We start from the raw sequence: 20,313 nt of genomic DNA, 5'->3' as shown, positions 1-20,313 counted from the left end.
CACTCAAAAAAAAAAAAAAAAAGTAGTATTATTTATTTATAAGGTTTTAATTGAAAAATACTCCAAATCCAACTAAAAATATTATCATTCCAAATTTGCCCTTATATTTGGAACCATATGTCCCAAAATAATAGAAACTATTTTTAGAAAAAAAAACAAAATCATTTGTTTTCTTGTTTCGAGAGTTTAAACTAATTATTAATTGGATTTTTTAAATGTTTAAATTAAGTTTAAATTGGAAATTTTGTGGTTATAATTAATTAGGTTAGAAACGGTGATTAGGTTAATCTTCACCCATGCATGCATTTCCTCTTTTATCCTTTATTATAACATTATTAAATGCCCCCACCTCCCTTTATTTCACTATTTTCCCCCCATTATTTATATTATACTCTATAATTAATTCAACTATTTATATACATAACAATAAATTATTTTTTTATCACTTAAATCTTGCCTCACTCTTAAAAGAATATTACTTAATGCCTTTCCCAACTGTCCTCTCACAATATTTTTATATTTTTAAAAAATGTTTTTAATTGGTCAAAATACTTTTTCTTTTTTTTTTATTCCTCTCTAATTTTTTAACCAAATATTAGACATTTTTTTTTTTTTACTGTTAGATGAACACGACTCTCCACGATTGGTTTGATATTGTCTACTTTGAGCATAATCTCTCGTGACTTTACTTTGGACTTCCCAAAAAGCCTCGTACCATTGTGGAGAGTAGTGTTCATCTAATATGGTATCAAAGTCATGCCCTAAACTTAGTTGTGTCAATAGATTGGTAAATCCTCAAATGTCGAACAAAGGACTCCAAAAGAAAAGGAGTCTAACCTCCTCGAAGGCATAGTAAAAAAGTGACTAAGACTCCAAAAGAAAAAATGAGTCGATCCTTGACTAAGGGGAGACGTGCTTTGTTTGAGGGGAGGTGTTGGATGATGAAAGTCTCACATTTGGCTAATTTAGGGAATGATCATGGGTTTATAATCAAATAATACTCTCTCCATTGGTACGAGGCCTTTTACGGAAGCACAAAACAAAGCCATGAGAGCTTGATGAAAGTGGACAATATCATACTATGGATAGTCGTGTTCATTTAACACCTACAATTTATATTATTTTACATTGTAAACTTCCAATTATTACTAAATATTTAAGAATTTTCAAAGATCTTTTTTGCTCCACTTAGCCCGGTTCCCCGTAGGGGTATTTTAGTGATAGGTTTTATAGGAACTGGACGATCCTATTTGGTCAAGAGGAAAGAGCATTTCTTGAACAATGAGATCTCTCGCTTTCCCGAAATAGTAAGTTGTTTGGTAAATAAAACTCCTTTGCAAGAACGCGGGGATATAGTAAGTAGCAAGATTCTCTCTTGTTGGACCGACTACAACAAGCTCGTGACTCTAATAGAACTATAAATATTTCTAAAAAAACAAAAAATAAAAATAAAAATAGTTATATAAATAATAAATATTTTAATAAGTTAAAATACTTTTTAAAAAATTATTTTCTCATCACACACTAAAAAAACATAAAAACTTGAGCTATCCAATATATATACACACACATACATATACATATACATATACATATACATATATATATATAGATATATATTAAAAAAGAAAAAATTCCTTAGTCCTTCGGTCGCCTATAAATATCCGTCTGAAATTGTTCCTCCCGTCTTCATCCGAACATTCTTATTCTTCTCGTCTCTCTGTTTAACAATGGCGTCTTCCTCTTTCTCCGATCACTACCTGCGACTTCTCTTCTCGATTATGGCCTTCGTAGTCTCTGCATTCATCTTCTTCCTCATCCAAAAACGCTCCTCTAAGCCACGACTCAACCTCCCGCCGGGACCCCGTGGCTGGCCGGTTGTCGGAAACCTCTTCCAGGTTGCTCGTTCTGGCAAGCATTTCTTCGAATACGTTGAAGACATCCGCCAGATTTACGGCCCAATCTTCACTCTCCAGATGGGATCCCGCACCATGATCATTTTGTCCGGCGCCGACCTCATTCACGAAGCTCTAATCAAGCGTGGCTCTACTTTCGCCAGTCGCCCAGCCGAAAACCCTACCCGAATCGTCTTCAGTAGCAATAAGTTCTCCGTCAATGCTGCAGTGTACGGCTCCCTCTGGCGCTCCCTCCGCCGGAACATGGTGGAGAACATGCTCTCTCCCAGCCGCTTGCAGGAGTTTCGCGATGTGAGAAAGAACGCTATGGATAAACTCGTTCGACGCATCAGAGCCGACGCCGATGCAAACGGTGGAGTCGTTTGGGTGTTGAAGAACGCTCGATTCGCTGTGTTCTGTATTCTCTTGGCGATGTGCTTCGGATTAGAAATGGACGAGGAATCCGTCGAGAAAATGGATCAGGTTCTTAAAACTGTGCTGCTCACCGTCGATCCGAGAATCGACGATTTCCTCCCGACTTTGAGGCCGTTTTTCTCAAAACAGAGGAAACGCGCCATGGAAGTGAGAACAGAGCAGATCGAATTCGTCGTACAGTTCATCAATCGAAGGAGAAAAGCACTTCAAAATCCAGGTTCAGACATTACCGCTACTTCATTTTCGTACCTCGACACGCTCTTCAATCTCAAGGTCGACGGCCGGGAATCTTCCCCAACCGACGCGGAATTAGTCACTCTCTGCTCCGAATTCCTCAACGGCGGCACGGATACGACCGCCACCGCGATCGAATGGGGAATCGCAGAGCTAATCGCAAACCCTAACATTCAGAACAAACTACACGAAGAAATCAAGAAATTAGTAGGCGACAGAAAAGTAGAGGAATCGGACATTGAGAAATTGCCGTATCTTCAAGCGGTGGTGAAGGAACTTCTGAGAAGGCATCCGCCGACGTACTTTTCGCTGACACATTCGGCGATCGAGACGACGAAGCTTGGCGGATACGACATACCGGTGGAGGCGAGCGTGGAGGTTTATTTGGCCGGAATCAGCAACGATCCGGAAGTATGGAAGAATCCGGAGAAATTCGATCCAGAGAGATTCATTGCCGGGGAGGGAGATGCAGATATGACGGGGAGTAAAGGACTGAAGATGATTCCGTTCGGAGTTGGGAGGAGAATTTGCCCTGGATTGGGAATGGCGACGATTCACGTTCATCTGATGCTAGCGAGATTGGTTCAGGAATTCGAATGGAGTTCGTATCCACCGAAGAGTGAATTGGATTTTACGAAGAAGTATGAGTTTACTGTTGTGATGAAGAATCCGATCAGAGCCATTGCCAGAACCAGAGGTTGAAGAAGAGGAAGAAGATGATGTCCTAATGGCTACGTTTCTTTGTAATGGAAATTATTGAGTTAATATATTTTCCTTTTCATAACCTATTTTTGCAGATTACTATATTATATCTCCTATTTTTATTTTCTATTTTATTTCTCTTATTTTAATTGTTATATCTGAATTAAATTTAAATTTTAAGTTTTATCTATTTAGTCTTTAAAATAATTTTAATGATGCAATATTATAAATCTTTAATTTTGTTGTCGAATTAATTCACCAGATATAAAATTTAATTTAAATCTAATATATCAACTATTTTTAGATGTCCACGAGTCAATCTTGGTTGCTATCTCTACTATCTATGTCATTTATCATCTCTATAATATCCTTTAATTTTTTTTAAAATAATCTAAAAATATTTTAATTTTGCATAGAAATGGTTACTATTTTGAAAAAATACATTTAACTTTGTTTCAAAAATATTTTTAAATTTTTATTTAACATTTTTAAAAGTTGAGAAATACTTTTTACTATGTTTAAAAAAATAAAATAAAGTTAAAAGTATTCTTCAAATCTCTTTAAAAAAATCTCTTTAAAATTGAAGAGTATTTTTTAAATAACCAAAAGAGAGAAGAATTAAAAGCTCTCTCCTTTTTCCAAAATTGGAAAATGACCCATTTCCCTTATATTCTTACTCCAACCCCAGAAAAGGAATTTGAATTTACCCAACCCTCAACCACTTGAAGCTGACCTGAAAAAGAAACAACTTTGAAGGTACCATAGCTATAAATGCATGCCACCGAGAATTGAATCTTGAGATCTCCCGTAGATTGGGAAGGAAGGCGAACGAAACATTCTTTATAAAGATATAGAAACCTCTCTTAACAAGTAATCTCTAGAAACCTGAAAACAAAACTCAAAAAATAAATGTTCTATTGTATCCGCTAGCAATGGACTTAAATCTAAAATTATCCGGTGTCTCGAAAACAAAGGAAGAGAGAGAAAAGAAAATGCTTATAATAAAGGCTTGTGAGGGTCAACTGGAATCCACGAGATGGTGCCAAAAGCTGGAGCCATATTTAATGCAACAGCTGAAGGTGGAGAGAGAGAATTTGGGTCAAGTTCTGTTCTAAATAGCCCACAGAAAACTACATGAAAACTCCAAAACACAATAACAGCAGCCTGCAGAATTAGAGATTCTGATCCTACAATTTAGCTGAACACTTAAAAGCCTCTTCTCAGCATGCATTGGTTCAAATATAAGAGAGAGAGAGAGAGAGAGAGAGAGAGATGAGCTAATAATTCACTACAAACAGCGCTTATACACAGTGGTAAACAACAGGACACACAATCTTTCTAAGCACATAGTTAAGGGAAGTTCAAGCATTTGATGGGCTTTCTACATTTTTACTATTCTGGTTACCTTTGATGATGAACGAGGACGTGTTCTCAAGGGCTTCTGCTGCTCCATTGGTCCTAGGTGAGCGGCGGTTCTCTTGTTGGATTGGTTGATCCAACCCACTGTTTTCGAGGTCTTGTAATGGGAACTCGTGGCAGGGATGAGCATAGGCATCTGAGTTGAGGTTGTAATGGGAGCGAATTGCTGAACTAAACAAGGGTTGCATCGTTCGTTTCTTGTCTGGGACGTCACGTAACGATATACGACAAACCGGGCATGTTAGGTTTTGATGCAGCCATATGTCTATGCAGTTCACATGGAAGGAGTGTCCACAGTAGGGAAGAATGCGCAATAAGTCTTCACTATGATAGTCTGCCAAGCAAACTGTGCATCTGCCATTCAAAACAGAATCTAATTTGGCTGTGTTGTGTTTTTCCATGATTTGCTAAACAAACGTGAACGTAGCATCACATAAAACCAAAAGGAATTGTAATCACAATCTTAAATATCATCACTTTTTGGACTAGATTCGGAAATCCACCTTGTTTCCTCAAATCAAAATACCATCTCGTCTTTTTTTCCGCTAAGGAATCACAACAAAATCACGCACAGCAGAAACCATTTGTGTTATCTAAGTACGAGTCTACGAGAGAGAGAGAAAGAGAGAGATTCAGGAATGGTACTCTACAGAAACTTCTCCCATTTATAAGAAGAATTCTTGAATAGCATCCACGGCCATGCATACATTTCATGATACCTGCCACTTCTCTAACATCACTAAGGTAAGATCCCACATCGGTTGGGGAGGAGAACGAAACATTTTTTTATAAGAGTGTGAAAACTTCTCTCTAGCAGACGCGTTTTAAAAACTTGGAGGGAAAGCCCAAATAAAAAGTCCAAAGAGGATAATATCTGCTAGCGATGGGCTTAGGCCATTACAACCAATCAGTTTGGGATCACATAGATGATCAAGATGGTGTGGTACACATTTGAAACCTAGCTCAATAGATTCAATATTCCTCCTAGAGTGGAATTGTATGGAAGGAGAAGGGCTGGAGGAGTCGTAGTAAGGCTTGATTTGTGAGTGTGGGAGAGGACTTCTGTAATGAACTTAAGAGTTGGGCTCATTTAGTTCAGTTGTTTGTTAACAAGAGGGGAGCAGACATCTTTTGATCATTTGGGATCTCTGGTAATGGAAAGAATAGGGAGTTCGAGTTCTCCCTTGGTCGTGTATTGTTTCTTTAAACATAATGCAACCAGAATAGGGAGCTCGAGCCCGAGTTAATTCAAAATATTGCAAGCAAAGGTTGTTTCATGAGAGCTAGGGAGCAAAGAAGATCTGCATAAGGGGTTTTAAGTTCTTAACACTTTAGGTATACTCAAGCTAAGAGAACTCAATATTGTATAAGAATATCTTCAGAAAGCTCCAAGGTAGAGTGAAACTAATGGAGCATGATTGAATCATGTCCATAACACGTTATCGTTTGTTCCAAGCCATACGAGATTTTAACGAGTAATGCCTCTATCGACATCTATTGCTAAGGGCCCAGGCTGATTAGGACTATGTTTAAAGCCAACTTATCAAAACGTCTCATAAAAAAGTCACGATTTCTAGTAACTTAGGGAAAAACCAATCAACTACAAGACCAACTCATTGCAAGCTCATCATTTTCCCATAGGTAAAGCATGCAGTCACATGTCTCTCTCCTTTCATTGATAAAGTCATTAAGCTTTACATTAAAATGATAGGGATTTTCTTGAAAAATCATGAAAACGAATGAAATGAGAGACTGAATTGAAGGGGGCACATACTGAGAATTTCTCATAGACGAGAAGTATTCATCACTGTACTTCTTGGTTGGAAAGTTGGCTACAACCAAAGGCTCTAGACCGTGTAATCCCCGTTCCAGCTGCAACAAAGAAGTTCGACGTGTAAATAAAGAAATATCCATAAACGAATCAACCTAAAGCCTGAACAAAGTCTAAAAGTAGCATATGAAAAAGAAAAAGGAGTAGAAATGTGAATTGTGAAATATGAATGCACAACCACTGCCTATGAGAACAAACAAGAATTGAGTTTTTTCGGAGACCCTTTATTATAACCTCCCGACTAAAAGCGACAATGAGGCTATCAAGAAATTGTTGAGAATTACTGAGAGAAGTAGACTCACGTTGGCTAATTAAGAGGATGATCATGAGTTTATAAGTAAGGAATACATCTTCGTTAGTATGAAGTCTTTTGGAGAAACCAAAAGCAAAGTTACGAGAGTTTATGCTCAAAGTGGACAATATCATACCATTGTGGAGGTCCGTGGTTTCTAACATGGTATTAGAGTCATGCCCTTAACTTAGCCATGCCAATCAAATCCTCAAGTATCGAATAAAAAAGTGACTAAAGAGTGTACTTTGTTCGACGGCTCTAAAGAAGGAGTCGAGCCTCGATTAAGGAAAGGTTGTTCGAGAGCTCCATATAAGAGACCTCAAGAGATGCTAAATGGTGTACTTTGTTTGAGGGAAGAATTGTTGAGGATTATTGAAAGGAGTAGTCCCATGTAGGCTAATTAAGAGGATGACCAAGAATACATCTTCACTCGTACGAGACCTCTTGGGGGAAACCAAAAGCAAAAGTAAGAGAGCTTATGCTCAAAGTGGACAACATCATACCATTGTGGAGATCCGTGGTTTCACAAAAAACGTATTAGCAGAACTATGTAAGAGGGATAACCGAACAACACCATATCCAAATACATGAAATAGGCCCCGGCAGACCGAAAAGAGAGCGAAAAAAGGGGGCGAAATCGAAACAAAGTAAAACCACAGCATGAAATGAATCCTGAAACTACATGAAATGGCAGAAAAGCAAGTATTGAAGTGATGGAACTTTAACTATAATGCAGAGAGGCAATCATATCCAGTTTCCAGTGATAAATCTATGGCATATGAACATACAGAAATTAAGCCTAGAAAGAGTAACAAAAAGGGAGACGAGTTCCAAGAGAAATTAGCGACCAACAAGAACAAAATCAAAATAGATATATCCACATCAAATCTGGAAGCGAATTAAACAAGAAAAAAACATGCTCACCCCACTGAGATCTGATCTAGAAGCGATTGGGAAGGAGCGCCTTGAAGCATTGAGATGAATCCGAGCACAAACAAGCCTTGTGCAGACGAACACGATGAACAAAGTGCTCACAGTGAATCCAATCACAGTCATCACCAAGTTTATTCCAGAAGACATCATTCTCCAAATATCCTCAACTCAAAAACTCCTTTCCGCACCAATCGAAACTCAAATTTCGAAATGAAATCAGTTTCAGCAATTCAACAGTGTGTTCAACTGCCAACTAAAATCGAGGCAACTTCAGCAGCTTCAACCTCGGAAGGAATTCCAATCCCATTCACGCCAAAACAGAACGGAATTCGATCCCCATGATGAATCATATCAAGAAAACTCTCGAATCCAAATGAAGAAAGGAAAAAAGAGGTTAAAATCTTGAATTAATTTGCAGGGAAGTGGGAGCTTACTAAAGTGAATCGACTGGTGGTTGTCGATATCGGATAGTGACTGTTTTATTGTGGAATTGAGCACAAAAACCCCAGTGAAAGAGATTGAAACCATGGTGGAGATATCGGGAATCGGCGAAAACAGAAAAGGAGAGAATCCATTTGAAGAATTTTGGGTGCGGATTGAGGATCGAAACAAGAACTCAAACCCGGAGACTCGAATTGAAATACGAAGCGTAGGAAGATGGAATCTTCTAATGAATATTTAAAGAAGAAGAATCAAATATGTTCAGACATAAATGGAAATCACGATTGAAATATTAACAAAGAGGAGTAATATTCGCTAATCATACTTTTAAAAATTATTAAAGCTTCTAATTTACTTCTAAAAAAAGTTATATTTGGTCACTTTTTCTGTTAATTCCTTACCAAAAACCGACGCGCCCCACCTACTCGGGTTTTCATCAATCACTTTTTCTGTTAATTTTTTTTATCATCTATTTGCTTTTAGCCTATAACTTTACTTTCTTACAAATTGTTTTCAACGCATTTCTTCTCGAACATGACCGAAGCTCGATCATACGTCTAAATTGTCCGTCACTTACAATTTTTATATGGTTGACTTGTACACTGGATCAGAACAAATGTCGTACAATCGTTGTCCCATTGGCACAGGAGTGGACTAATCTTGAAAAGTCAGCCCAAATGAGATCCAGACAGAACAACCTTAAGTTACAGGACAAACAACGTTAATATTACAAACGGCCAAATCTCCTTCTCCTTCTAATGCCAATTTCCTTCCAGCAAGGTAGAAATGGCCTTCCAAGGTACCTGAAGAATATATCACAAATCTGTACTTGTAACTACATGCAACTATCTATACATATTCGGCCTAAGTTGATCTTCGTAAAATGAATATTGGTTGGTCGGAGGCGTTTCTAAGGTCCGATTGGGAAAAGTTCTTAAGAAACTATCACTCGGATGGATGCTCGACGATACTGGAGGTGGTGATGGATAGCTGTGCACATAGGGAGAAGGTTGAATTGCATCGAAGTATTGATCGAAATGATGGTTCTGGCCAGGATTTTTCCATCTACTCTCGGGGAAATGGTCGGTTAGATATCCATCTCGGGTAGAACCCGAACCAGTATGGTAATGGCTGCTGCGTAAAGCTGTTAAAAAACTTGATCTATCCTCCATTTCATGAGCAGGGAAAATCTGATGAGTTGCAGATAATGCAACACTCTCACCGGTATAACGAGCTGTCGATCTTAACTCGGAACTTGAAGCCAAGAAGTTCGGTTGTGTAGAAGAAGCTTCAGCAGCAAAATCAGTTGGAAGTCTGAAGAGCCCAGCACAGCCAATTGGGATTTCTAAACTGTCCTCAACTTTTGGAACAGATAAGGCTCCAATGGATTTATCAACTGAACCACCTTCTACAAAGGGTAATTTGTTGATTTTCTTGGTTAGTGATAGTTTGGCTTGTTTAAGTGCTTCTAGTACACCATCTAACGCAGGCGGTTCATGTGGCACCAGTGCATATAGATCGGTACGACTGCACGGAGTTTCTTGGTCATAGATATTGATACCAGTATGAGATGACAACAGCCTTTCTGGGAGCCCATGATTGAGGTTGGAGGTACATGAAGGTTCTTGTTCTCTGTTTTCATGGCTTTCTTGGCATTGCTTCACATTAGCCATAGGAAAGGTAAATTCTTCGAGTGATCTTGAAGTCGAAACGCTGTTCATATTCTGATCCTGCAAGTCGTTCACATCAGAACACAAAGATGGGCCAAGCCCCCCACTGGTTTGAGCTTGGGACAAATCTCTAGTGACACAATCGGCTGAAACCTGTGATTTTGGTTCATTTGCAAGCAAAGAACTATTCGGCAGATTTGGCGCTTGAGCCCTGATCTCGTCCCTTTCCTCGGTGATATCTGAATGGTTTCCAGGGTCACAAGAATCCTACACAAGCAATGAACCAAGAGAGAAGAATAAGTTGTTAAAGAAACTACCACTGTGCAAACAATAATGTAATTGGGTCAAAACCAGAGGACAAATTGCCCCCACCCACCATCTGACAATGTTCTAACATTTACAGACCAGTACAAGGAGAAAGACGTACATGTAACAGTCAAAGCCTACCGCTAGCAGATATTATCCGAGCCCGTTACGTATCGCCGTTAGCCTTACGGTTTTTAAAACGCGTCTTCTAGGGAAAAGTTTCCACACCCTTATAAGGAATGATTCGTTCCTATCTCCAACCAATGTGGGATCTCACAATCCACCCCCCTTCGAGACCAGCGTCCTCGCTGGCACACTGTCCGATGACTGGCTTTGATACCATTTGTAACAGTCAAAGCCTACCGCTAGCAAATATTGCCCACTATGGCTCGTTACGTATCACCATCAACCTCACAGTTTTGAAATGCGTTTGCTAGGGAGAGGTTTTCATACCTTTGTAAGGAATGTTTCGTTTCCCTCTTCAACTAATGTGTGATCTCACAATCCACCTCCCGTGAGGGCCCAGCGTCCTCACTGGTACACCGTCTGATGACGGGCTCTAATACCATTTGTAACAGCTAAAGCCCACCGCTAGCAGATATTGTCTACTATGGCCCATTACGTATCACTGTCAGCCTCACAGTTTTAAAATGTGTCTGCTAAGGAGAGGTTTTCACACCCTTATAAGAAATGTTTCGTTTCCCTCTCCAACCAATGTGAGATCTTACCATGCAAAACCCTCTTTAAGCTGGTAAATGAGTGCATAAAATCAAGGACTGCTGCAAAGACATGTGTCTGGCGGGGATTGACTGTATAACGTGATTGTCATGCAATAAAAGCAAGGCCAATGGCTTCACTTTTTTTCTTTTTGTTACAAAAACAAAGAAAACAATCTTTACGTAATCCCACAGATCTACTTAAAACTTGTGTTCATGATACTGGAGCACCTTACTAGAGAAAAGAAAAGGGAAGGCATTACTATCATCAACAGAAGTTATCTAGCTAAAACAGGAGAGACTTGAAGAAAAAAGTGACCAATATGATAAAGAGTGCTCATCATGTAAGGTAGACGATAAGAAAAAAGGAATGCATGATCCTAGCATCAAAATAGAACTTTGATAAAAATCTCAATTAAATTGTGGAAGTAATGAAAGAAAGAACAGTCAACTGTCACAAGTAAAAAGTTCGATAGAACATACAGGAGTGCTGTTGTTATTTTCTCTGAACTTCTCTTCCCATTCTCTTTGAGCCTTTTCCATTGCTTCATATTGATCAATGAGTTGTGCTTGACATTTCAATGACTTCTCCATATCGCTTACTTTTTCATATCCATCCAAATCATGATCTTGATCTTTATTTCCGACACTATTATGAACTTCTGAAGAACCCGAGCGTGTCTTTTCATGAAGTTCATAGCCGTCTCTCGATATCTTGTCCCCATTTACAGAGTAATTCCGAGAGTCTTCTGAACAAGTAGATGGTATCTCTTGACAACTATCCACGCATGTCTTGGATTTGAGCTCTTGCTCCCCATCTAGTGGTCTGGTATGCATACGTAATAATTAATATTTCAAGTGCAAAGTTCAACAAGAGCTTAAAACTCAACAACATCTCTTTGGCACTTAATCAAATGATTGAACTACACTTCAAGGATCTAAGCAGCCAACTATAATCTAACACCCCGATGAGATAAGCCAAACGGGTTCCAGTAAAGATACAATACTTGCCTTGCCGAAGAAAGAATATAAATGAAGGGAACAAACAATCTTATCCATCAGCCAAAGAGCGGAGTATAGCATATTAAGGGAGGAAAAAAAAACTTCGATCAGCAACGAGAACAAAAGAGTAACGGTTACAAAATTGTTTCCAAAATAGCACCAAAGAAAGGTCTAGATTCTCGAAGTATTCCTAAGATAAAACCATTCTCCCTCAAAAGAGTCCCCGAAAGTTCTATTCTTTTCCATTCAAGTCAACAGACGACTCTAAGTAGATTTCTTTTTACTGGAGAGGGTGACCAGAAAACTTCTAATCTATCGCTTATCACAAAATATTAGGAAGTACTAAGAGATTCATAAGGTTTGTAGGATTGAACACCACCTTCCATAGGAGAAGGGGCGGCATAAGAACATATGAAGATTGTTGTCAATGACTAAAAAAAATAACATATTAAGGGAATGGCTATGACCATTACATTCAGATCTATCCAAAATCTCACTTCAGCGGTTGGGAATTAATAGTCACTCCAAAATGCCAATTAATCTACAGGAACTATAACCTAGAGTCTTACGGATGATCCAATTTAACAAAAATTTCATAAATAGAGGACGAAAATAAACAGCTTGAGCATACCTTGTATCTCGACGTTTTATCTGGCGGCACGATCTTCCAAGTTGGTGTTTTGGTGAAGAAGAACCAATCGAAGTAAAATTGCTTTGACTTCTTATAGAAAATTTTTTGTACTTCTCACGAATATGTGGTCTATCATTGCGTCCTTTCCAAGACAGGCTTGCACCTAACATTGGAGAAGTATCAGAACCTGAATATTCTTCGTGTTCGTTTCTCCTTCCTATTGAACTGGAGTTTGCATCCCCTCTTACAGGGCCATCCTCAACTTTTGCCGTTTCATGGTCAGAGTTTGAATCAAGTGTCTCAGAAATATCAGTAGCCCCATTGTCTTCTAAGATGGCAAGTACATCTGCTGTGGCCTTTTCAGCCATTCTTCTTTGAAAAGACACAACCCTTAGCTGCTCCTCCAGTTCTGCAACCTATGGTAAAAAAATTATATTTCCAGATCAAACACACGAGATAGAAGCCACGTAAAACCAACAAAAATAATAAACAAACACTGAACTCTTTTTGCTAGTTCATCAGCTCTCTGTCTTGCACATTTTGAAACAGATCGTTCTGATAGTAATCGAGCACGAAGAAACTCAATAGTCATTGCAGTTGTGTCCTCCACACCAGGAACGCTCCTGATACACCAATGACCATTAAAACATACGCAATCAACTCCACCATTTAATTATAACATAGCATCCAACCAAGTATGAGTACAGTTCGTTTTCCCAATAACCAATACAATTGTACAATGCTTTTAAACATTAATTTAAAAAAAGTTGCATCTGATATAAATTAAAACAGAAAACTTAAGTTCCATTTCTCCGAAATATCTCGCAATCTCAGCTTTGAGACAAAGCCGTTTACATCCTCAAGGAGCAAAAATGTCTCGATGGAGGACGGCAAACTAGTAATTCATAATCCAGAATCATATAGAAAAAAGTAACTTAAAACCTCCTAAATCTAATACACTTTTCTCAAGAACAATCCGCCAATCACAGGATTACACAAACACAAGCTCAAACGATAATCGGAGACTTACGGAACCACTAAAAACTAGAGGCAAAAGCAGAAAAGCTATTGAAATTAAAGAGAGCCAGATGAGTCGTACCTCGGATCTTGCTGATCCTGATCAGGATTCTCCATTATCTAACTGAGAAAACAGCTTCAAGAGAAAAATAAGAAGATTACTAATAACTGAGCAGCAAAAACAGGAGAAATTTGAGCAAAAAACAAATGAAAGATGAAGATTAAAGAAAACGCATGCTATTTCTGACCTCAGAATGAAGCTTCCATGAACCCTAACGGAGACTTTAGTTTGAGTATGAGGGTAGGAGGTGGGAATGGTGGAGAAATTCCATTCCCGCGACCATATGAACAAAGATGGGACCAGAAATCAACTGCTTTCGTGAATGTTTGGGTCCGATTCGATTGGGACAATATCCTCTGCAATAAACCATTATATATATCACATCACCAACGAGACTAGAGAATATAAATAATAACATCAAATTATTTATTTATTAATTTAAATATATTTTTTCATTTTTTATTTTTAATAATTTTTTCTAGAAATACTTATCATTTTATTAATATTTTTTTAACGTCCTCAGTATTACAATCGGTATAATATTCGTTTTATTATTTTAATTTAATATAATCATATTATTTCATATGTTTTTTTCGAGATATTTTGTTAAATAGTAAAGTATTTTAATAATTTAATTTGTCCATTTTCACTACAATTATCGTGTTGGATGTGGGTTTTTGGAGTAAATTATTTATTTTGTTTTATTCAAATAAATTTTAAACTTTTAAATTTTTTATTTTGTATTTAGTAAATTGGTTAATAAATTTTTTTTTAAATTTAATATTTGACGTAATCAGATTTTTATTTTTTAATTTCATAATTTTTTTAATTTAAAAATCCTGCTAGAGGTCTGTTTAAGTAATCAATTAAATTAATATTTATTGGGTACTGTACAATGGTGATTGGCTTATTTATTTATTTATTTATTTTTAACATAAAATAATGGCATTTTTTCCTATTAGAAATTGACCTTTTATTATTTTTTATAAACAAAATAAAATGTTGTATTCTCTCTTTATTTTTTTTATTAAATAACTTCTTGATTCGTTACCACATAAAAGTTGACATAGCATCTATTTTCTATTAAAAAAAATTAATTTTTTTAATTATTAAACTCAAATGCAATTTCATCGACTAAATCCAAAACTTTCATAAGTGAATCAACTAAAACTCTCCGTTATATAGTGATTTAGACTGAGAGTTTGAGGGTATAAGTCATTCTCCCGGTGAAATTCACCGTAAGTAAAAATCGTTTTTTTTTCCCATTTTATTCATTTCTCCGATCAATAGTCGATGATGGGGTCGGTTCAACCTCCAGCCCAACTGACTTATAACACTATAAAAGATAGTTTACAAGTGCAGCTTATGGTTCAGAGGGGAATGAATCCTTCACCATTTTCATATCTGTTTAATGTTACACTTGGAGCGGAGATATGAATGAATCGAATCAAATAATAAAGCGAAGGACTGCAAGACTCACCAAACTATACACAGATCACCTGGGAGATGAAGCTGCTGACAAAAGCATTAATGTCGTAGCAAGATCACAAGGAAGTTGGTCGTAGCAATCGCTTAGAATCTCCTGCCAAATCAAATAGAGAAGAAATCGTTGATCTAAACGGTATTCGAATCGAGACATCTGGTGGAACCTACAAAGCCATGGATCTTAAAATGCCCCTCTTGGGATGAGTACTATACATTTTTAGAGAAACTTTATGCGAAAAGGAGACGGGTCGCGCAAAGTGATCACGACACGACAACTATTGAACATCTTCCCATAATTCAAGCCATGAAATGTGTTTCTCAGAGACTTCAATTTTGGATAAAGTATACGAACTAACTAAATATCAGAAGACCATTTTCAACTCCTTTTAATGGCTGTTTCGAAGCACGAATTAGAGTGATAGGCATTCAATAAAACATGCACCACAGACAAATTAGAGGTGAAAAAGCAATCCAATCCAATCCAATCCAAACATCGCTCATTCAGAGATAGAGCGACCAATAGAGACCTAAGGTGAACGTTCTGACAGCATGCAACTTCATTCGAAACCTTATTGTAACAGCTCAAGCTCCACCGCTAGCAGATATTGTCCTCTTTGGGTTTTCCCTTTCGGACTTCCCTCAAGGTTTTTAAAACGCGTCTCCTTAGGAAAGGTTTCCACACCCTTATAAAGAATGTTTCGTTCTCCTCTCCAACCGACGTGGGATATCACACTTATGGAGCTAGTAAATCGATAGATACAACCACCAACGAAAAGCTGGGGGTGAAAGAACGCCCCAACTTCACATCTTCTTGAGTTCAACAATATCATCAATAGAGAATCGATCTGCTAAAGTTCCGCTACTCCAATGAATATTATGAAGCTTTACTGGCTATGACAATGACTTAAGCAGACTCTGAACTTGTAACATCAACAGCAATATTCAAATACTGCTCTGGAATATCATAAAAATCACTACACACAAATATCTACCTTGTTTATGAACAGCAGCTATGAAATTCATACAAAAAGGATAAAATCAGGAGTACCTCAAACAGCTCGTTTATATTATCTGCAGTCTTTGCAGATGTCTCAATAAAGAACAATCCATTCTTCTCTGCATACTCAGTCCCATCCTTCAAAAGTGAAAACATAAGTATCTCACATTAGTGAGTTAAAGTTTCTTTCCCCGTTCTGAAAAAGAAACAAAATAGACCAAAAAAAGAAGACAGGAGAAGAAGGATGCATTTGATTGAATAACATTGAACTTACCTGAACTGATACTTTCCTTTCCTCTTGAAGATCAGCTTTGTTACCGACCAATGCCAAAATGATATCAGAGCGGCCATGCTTCTGTAGCTCCTGTGAGTGGTGCCCAGTATGAATTGTGAAGATTGTGAATTAGTCAAAGCTCAAAGGATAACCAAATCAAAAGGGACACAATAATCTTTGTTGATATATTAAAAATAGGACGAATCTTTGTCAACGTGATCAACATTGATTGATTTGAAACCCGAAAAAGGAATAAATAAAAGATCGTCTTGTCTCCTTTTTTCTTTTTTTTTTGTTTTTTCCTTCCTTGGGGCAGGAAACAACACAACAATTATAAAGAAACAAAGTGAAACGAAAAGTACGAGTCAGAAGAATGACGATCATCAAAGGAAAAGCGAAAAGTCTACACACCATAAATGTAAACTGGAAAATGAGGAGAAGGTACAATGGAACGACATATAGGTAGTGAAGAATGTGATTATCTGATTATCTTCCCATAGATTAAAAAGAAATCCGTTTAAATCGGATCACCCGTGTGTGGGATGTTAAACTAATGAGGAGCTGCCATGAATAAGGACTATGAACGAAGATCGTCGCTAGTAAATATAGTACGAAAACTACATAATCACTTTAAACACATACCTTAACCCAATATTTTGCTTTGGCGAATGAATCTGAGTTGGTTATATCATATACAACAACTGCAACTGCAGCACCTCGATAGTAAAGTGGAGCTAATGCAGCATACCTAAATCAAGACAAATCAACAGTGATAACCTTTTGCAATAAAAAGCTCTTGTGAACATGAAGCAAGCTAAAAATGGCTACCAATGAGAATATGATTACTTTCTAAGAAGTTAAAAACATGTGTTTGAGGATATCAACTAGAGATTAAGATAGTCCTACCTCTCTTGCCCAGCGGTATCCCATATTTCAAATTTCACTGTCGTCGAATCTTGTAAAACTATCGTTTGTGACAAGAACGATGCTCCAACAGTTACCTGCGTTTTCTCAACAAACATGTCGAATCAAACGATTGTAATTCCTTTGCGAATGGAATGATAAAAACGTAAATTTATCTGTATTGTAAGATCCCACATCGGTTGGAGAGGGAAACGAAACATTCCTTATAAGGGTGTGGAAACCTCTCTCTAACAGACACATTTTAAAACCTTGAGAGAAAACCCGGAAAGAAAATCTCAAAGAAGACAATATCTGCTAGTGGTGGGGTTGGGATGTTACATGTATTGAGCATACATTGATTTTAAGAATTAACAGAATGTAACATAATGCTGACCTTAGACGTCGGATCAAACTGACCACGGACAAAGCGAAGAACAATACAGCTTTTACCAACACCAGAATCACCTAACAGGACAAGCTGCATAAAGGCAGAAAGAGAAGATGAAAAAATACAAGATCATAAAAACTTTTAAGCTCTCTAAGCGAGCACAATATTTGACGCAATACAACTTACTTAAGGGGCCTCATGTTCGTCTTCAACAGTAAAGAATTGTAAATCAACAAAATTCCCAGCTATCAGACTGACATAGAACATACTTAAGGGGCCGTATTCCATTAACACTGAAAAGACAAGAACTACAAGTGAATAATTTGGTTGCATCATATCAAATACCTTGACGCGCAAATTCTTGGAATCAGCTGCCCTGTTCTTTGGATTAAGCCGCCCTGATCCTCCAGAAGCCCTGCCTGCATTACAAATCCCGCCAAAATATCAATGAAACTCGACCTAAACTCCGATACGTAAGAGAAAACCAACCAAACCCTAATGCTGCCATTAAAGAAAATCAATGAACCAAGACAACTCCATAATTAGCAAAAACATAGAACAGACCAAACAATCGACCTCCTAGATTCTCAATACGCCCTCGTCGATCAGAATTAAATAGGCGAATAAACAATCTGATAACCCTAACAAAACTGAAGCAACGGAATTCGAGAATTGAAAATACCAGGGACAGAGGAGGAGGAGCCCATGGCGATCAAGGGTATGTAAAACAACCACTCCCAAGTAATTCTCTGTCGATTGAACTTTCGTGGAGTCTACACAGAAATTGGAGAATTCTGCGAAGGAGAAGAAGAAGCTTGCTCCTTCGCGACTGGTTCGTTAATGGCTGTAACCTTCAATTGAATCGAGAAGAAGAACGACGTTATACCCAAAAAAAAACAATGGCGAAGAAGAACGACACTGTCTCGCGAAAAACGACATGTCGGATTCGGGAAAGCAGGCCGAAGAAAAGAAGATGACAGGCCAGTTACGGCCCAATAATGAAACTGGGCTGATTGGGCCGGACTTCTACATAAGTGAATCCCTTTCTTGTCTTTTTTAATTTTTTTTTTCACGTCAATCATTACCAGACATCGAACATCGTACGTGTAATAAATATCTTATCTATTAAGTTATGTTTGAATTTTTTATCATTAAAACATTGAAAAAAGCACTCATTTTTAAACTATCTGTTTTTGTTTGTCGATAACCCTACTTTCATTCAGATAAGCTTATCTTACATTATCGTGATAAAGTTTTGACTTTAAAAAGAGAACGAATCTCGACTTAATAAAGGATATGGTGTAGACCATTGCTTTTCGACGACAATGAATGTTTTTTGTTTGAATCTCGACTTATCACGACTTCGATGTCTTAAAATCAACATACCATGAATGTAACTCTCTTACTCAAGGAAATAGTAATGTTTCATAAACCTGTATGTCCTCTAGTCAAGAGCTAGCTCTATTCGATCAAGAATTTTGTGAGATCCCATATCGGTTGCTTCATATCCACTTTAGATCAATCATATCTCGTTAAAACCATTTGTTTCTGTTTGTGAACACGAAACATTCCTTATAAGGGTGTGGAAACCTCTCCCTAGTAGACGTGTTTTAAAATCTTGAGGGGGAATGGAAAACCCAAAGAGGACAATATCTGCTAACGGTGGACTTGGGCTATTACAAATGGTACCATAGATAGACACTGAGCGGTACCAACGAGGATGCTCAGCCTCCAAAGAGGTGAATTGTGAGATCCCAAATCGTTTAGAGAGGGAACGAAGCATTCCTTACAAGGGTGTGGAAACTTCTCCCTAATAAACGCGTTTTAAAATCTTGAGAGGAAATCCAAGACGAAAAAGTCCAAAAATGACAATATCTGCTAACAGTAGGGTTAGGCTATTACAAATGGTACCAGAGATAGACACCGAGCGGTGTGCCAACAAGGACGTTCGGCCTCCAAGGGGGTGGATTGTGAGATCCCACGTCGTTTAGAGAGGGAACGAAGCATTCCTTACAGACACATTTTAAAATCTCGAGAGAAAACCCAAGACGGAAAACACCAAAAAAGACAATATCTACTGACGGTGGACTTGGGCTCGTGCAAAAAGGATAATTTCTCCTTAATAACGTACAAGATTAGGGTTTAGCACCAAGAACAAGAACAAGAACGCTCGGGGGACAACTCCAGGTGAAGGATAAGGAGAAAACGGGTCAAAGTTAATTGGCAACACACTTTCCCTATCATAAGCAACCAATTTTATGTACACATGTATAGTTCATATCTTGTTTGATAGCAACCCTCAAATCTTTTCAAAACCCAATCTTCAAACTGTGGGAGTGTTTTGGTGCTATTAATCATTCAACTCATTCATCAATTTGGATAACCCTATCTTTCTTTTTTGCCCATTATTCGACACTGTTCTACATCTTTTCTCGATTACGACTGATACCTATTTCCAAAAGTTTCACCGAATTATTAAAACGATAATAAAGACCTAGTTTTTCCCGAACATATATCTACCGAGCTTACGAACGTATAAATATTAGTGTGTGGATTTTTCCCGGCTTATTCACGAGAAAGCTTCTAGTATTACAGTAGTACGTACGTACTCTTTTCATTTAGTATGTGACACATCGTTAGATGAAATTGAATGGTAATACACAAAATAGTATCTTCTTTAA

The 20,313-nt window shown here is 37.7% G+C and overlaps 4 protein-coding genes across 5 annotated transcripts; 1 reads left to right on the top strand and 3 right to left on the bottom strand.

Annotated features, from left to right (window-relative positions):
- Positions 1-1,709: 1,709 nt before the first annotated feature.
- On the top strand, positions 1,710-3,349 carry LOC111444744 (cytochrome P450 77A3-like). Its single transcript, XM_023082768.1, has one exon. It carries the CDS (start codon positions 1,731-1,733, stop codon positions 3,264-3,266), a length of 1,536 nt encoding a protein of 511 aa, XP_022938536.1. The 5' UTR covers positions 1,710-1,730; the 3' UTR covers positions 3,267-3,349.
- Positions 3,350-4,245: 896 nt separating this feature from the next.
- Positions 4,246-8,444, bottom strand: LOC111445538 (putative RING-H2 finger protein ATL71). Its single transcript, XM_023083980.1, has 3 exons — positions 7,733-8,444; positions 6,460-6,557; positions 4,246-5,039 (listed from the first exon to the last, which is right to left on the bottom strand). Exons 1-3 carry the CDS (start codon positions 7,889-7,891, stop codon positions 4,628-4,630), a joined length of 669 nt encoding a protein of 222 aa, XP_022939748.1. The 5' UTR covers positions 7,892-8,444; the 3' UTR covers positions 4,246-4,627.
- Positions 8,445-8,799: 355 nt separating this feature from the next.
- On the bottom strand, positions 8,800-13,939 carry LOC111445070. Of its 2 annotated transcripts, none has more exons than XM_023083288.1 (6): positions 13,773-13,939; positions 13,607-13,660; positions 13,010-13,130; positions 12,508-12,923; positions 11,358-11,700; positions 8,800-10,119 (listed from the first exon to the last, which is right to left on the bottom strand). In XM_023083288.1, exons 2-6 carry the CDS (start codon positions 13,639-13,641, stop codon positions 9,028-9,030), a joined length of 2,007 nt encoding a protein of 668 aa, XP_022939056.1. In that variant the 5' UTR covers positions 13,642-13,660; positions 13,773-13,939; the 3' UTR covers positions 8,800-9,027. The 2 variants fall into 2 exon arrangements, with proteins under 2 accessions (XP_022939056.1, XP_022939057.1); XM_023083289.1 differs by having other exon boundaries at positions 13,607-13,648.
- An 886-nt stretch (positions 13,940-14,825) lies between these two features.
- On the bottom strand, positions 14,826-18,493 carry LOC111445072 (ras-related protein RABF1-like). Its single transcript, XM_023083292.1, has 8 exons — positions 18,315-18,493; positions 17,978-18,051; positions 17,639-17,722; positions 17,248-17,342; positions 16,984-17,089; positions 16,342-16,431; positions 16,119-16,205; positions 14,826-15,167 (listed from the first exon to the last, which is right to left on the bottom strand). Exons 1-8 carry the CDS (start codon positions 18,337-18,339, stop codon positions 15,081-15,083), a joined length of 648 nt encoding a protein of 215 aa, XP_022939060.1. The 5' UTR covers positions 18,340-18,493; the 3' UTR covers positions 14,826-15,080.
- Between the last annotated feature and the right edge of the window lie 1,820 nt (positions 18,494-20,313).

The sequence above is a fragment of the Cucurbita moschata genome, unplaced genomic scaffold (assembly GCF_002738365.1).
Source record: "Cucurbita moschata cultivar Rifu unplaced genomic scaffold, Cmos_1.0 Cmo_Scf00007, whole genome shotgun sequence".
Taxonomy (NCBI): Eukaryota; Viridiplantae; Streptophyta; class Magnoliopsida; order Cucurbitales; family Cucurbitaceae; genus Cucurbita; species Cucurbita moschata.
Note: the sequence above shows the minus strand (reverse complement) of the source record. Positions and strands in the feature narration are given on the sequence as shown.

Excerpts from the sequence above, each read along its gene's own strand:
- LOC111444744 (XM_023082768.1), top strand. The coding sequence starts at position 1,731 with ATGGCGTCTTCCTCTTTCTCCGATCACTACCTGCGACTTCTCTTCTCG.
- LOC111445538 (XM_023083980.1), bottom strand. The coding sequence starts at position 7,891 with ATGATGTCTTCTGGAATAAACTTGGTGATGACTGTGATTGGATTCACT. Across the intron at positions 6,558-7,732 it reads CTAGATCAGATCTCAGTGGG|CTGGAACGGGGATTACACGG; the intron begins GTGAGCATGTTT and ends TCTTTGTTGCAG. Across the intron at positions 5,040-6,459 it reads TCGTCTATGAGAAATTCTCA|ATGCACAGTTTGCTTGGCAG; the intron begins GTATGTGCCCCC and ends TTTGAATGGCAG.
- LOC111445070 (XM_023083288.1), bottom strand. The coding sequence starts at position 13,641 with ATGGAGAATCCTGATCAGGATCAGCAAGATCCGAG. Across the intron at positions 13,131-13,606 it reads CAGGATCAGCAAGATCCGAG|GAGCGTTCCTGGTGTGGAGG; the intron begins GTACGACTCATC and ends TTGGTGTATCAG. Across the intron at positions 12,924-13,009 it reads CTGATGAACTAGCAAAAAGA|GTTGCAGAACTGGAGGAGCA; the intron begins GTTCAGTGTTTG and ends TTTTTACCATAG.
- LOC111445072 (XM_023083292.1), bottom strand. The coding sequence starts at position 18,339 with ATGGGCTCCTCCTCCTCTGTCCCTG. Across the intron at positions 18,052-18,314 it reads CTCCTCCTCCTCTGTCCCTG|GCAGGGCTTCTGGAGGATCA; the intron begins GTATTTTCAATT and ends TTTGTAATGCAG. Across the intron at positions 16,206-16,341 it reads AAAGGAAAGTATCAGTTCAG|GATGGGACTGAGTATGCAGA; the intron begins GTAAGTTCAATG and ends TCACTTTTGAAG.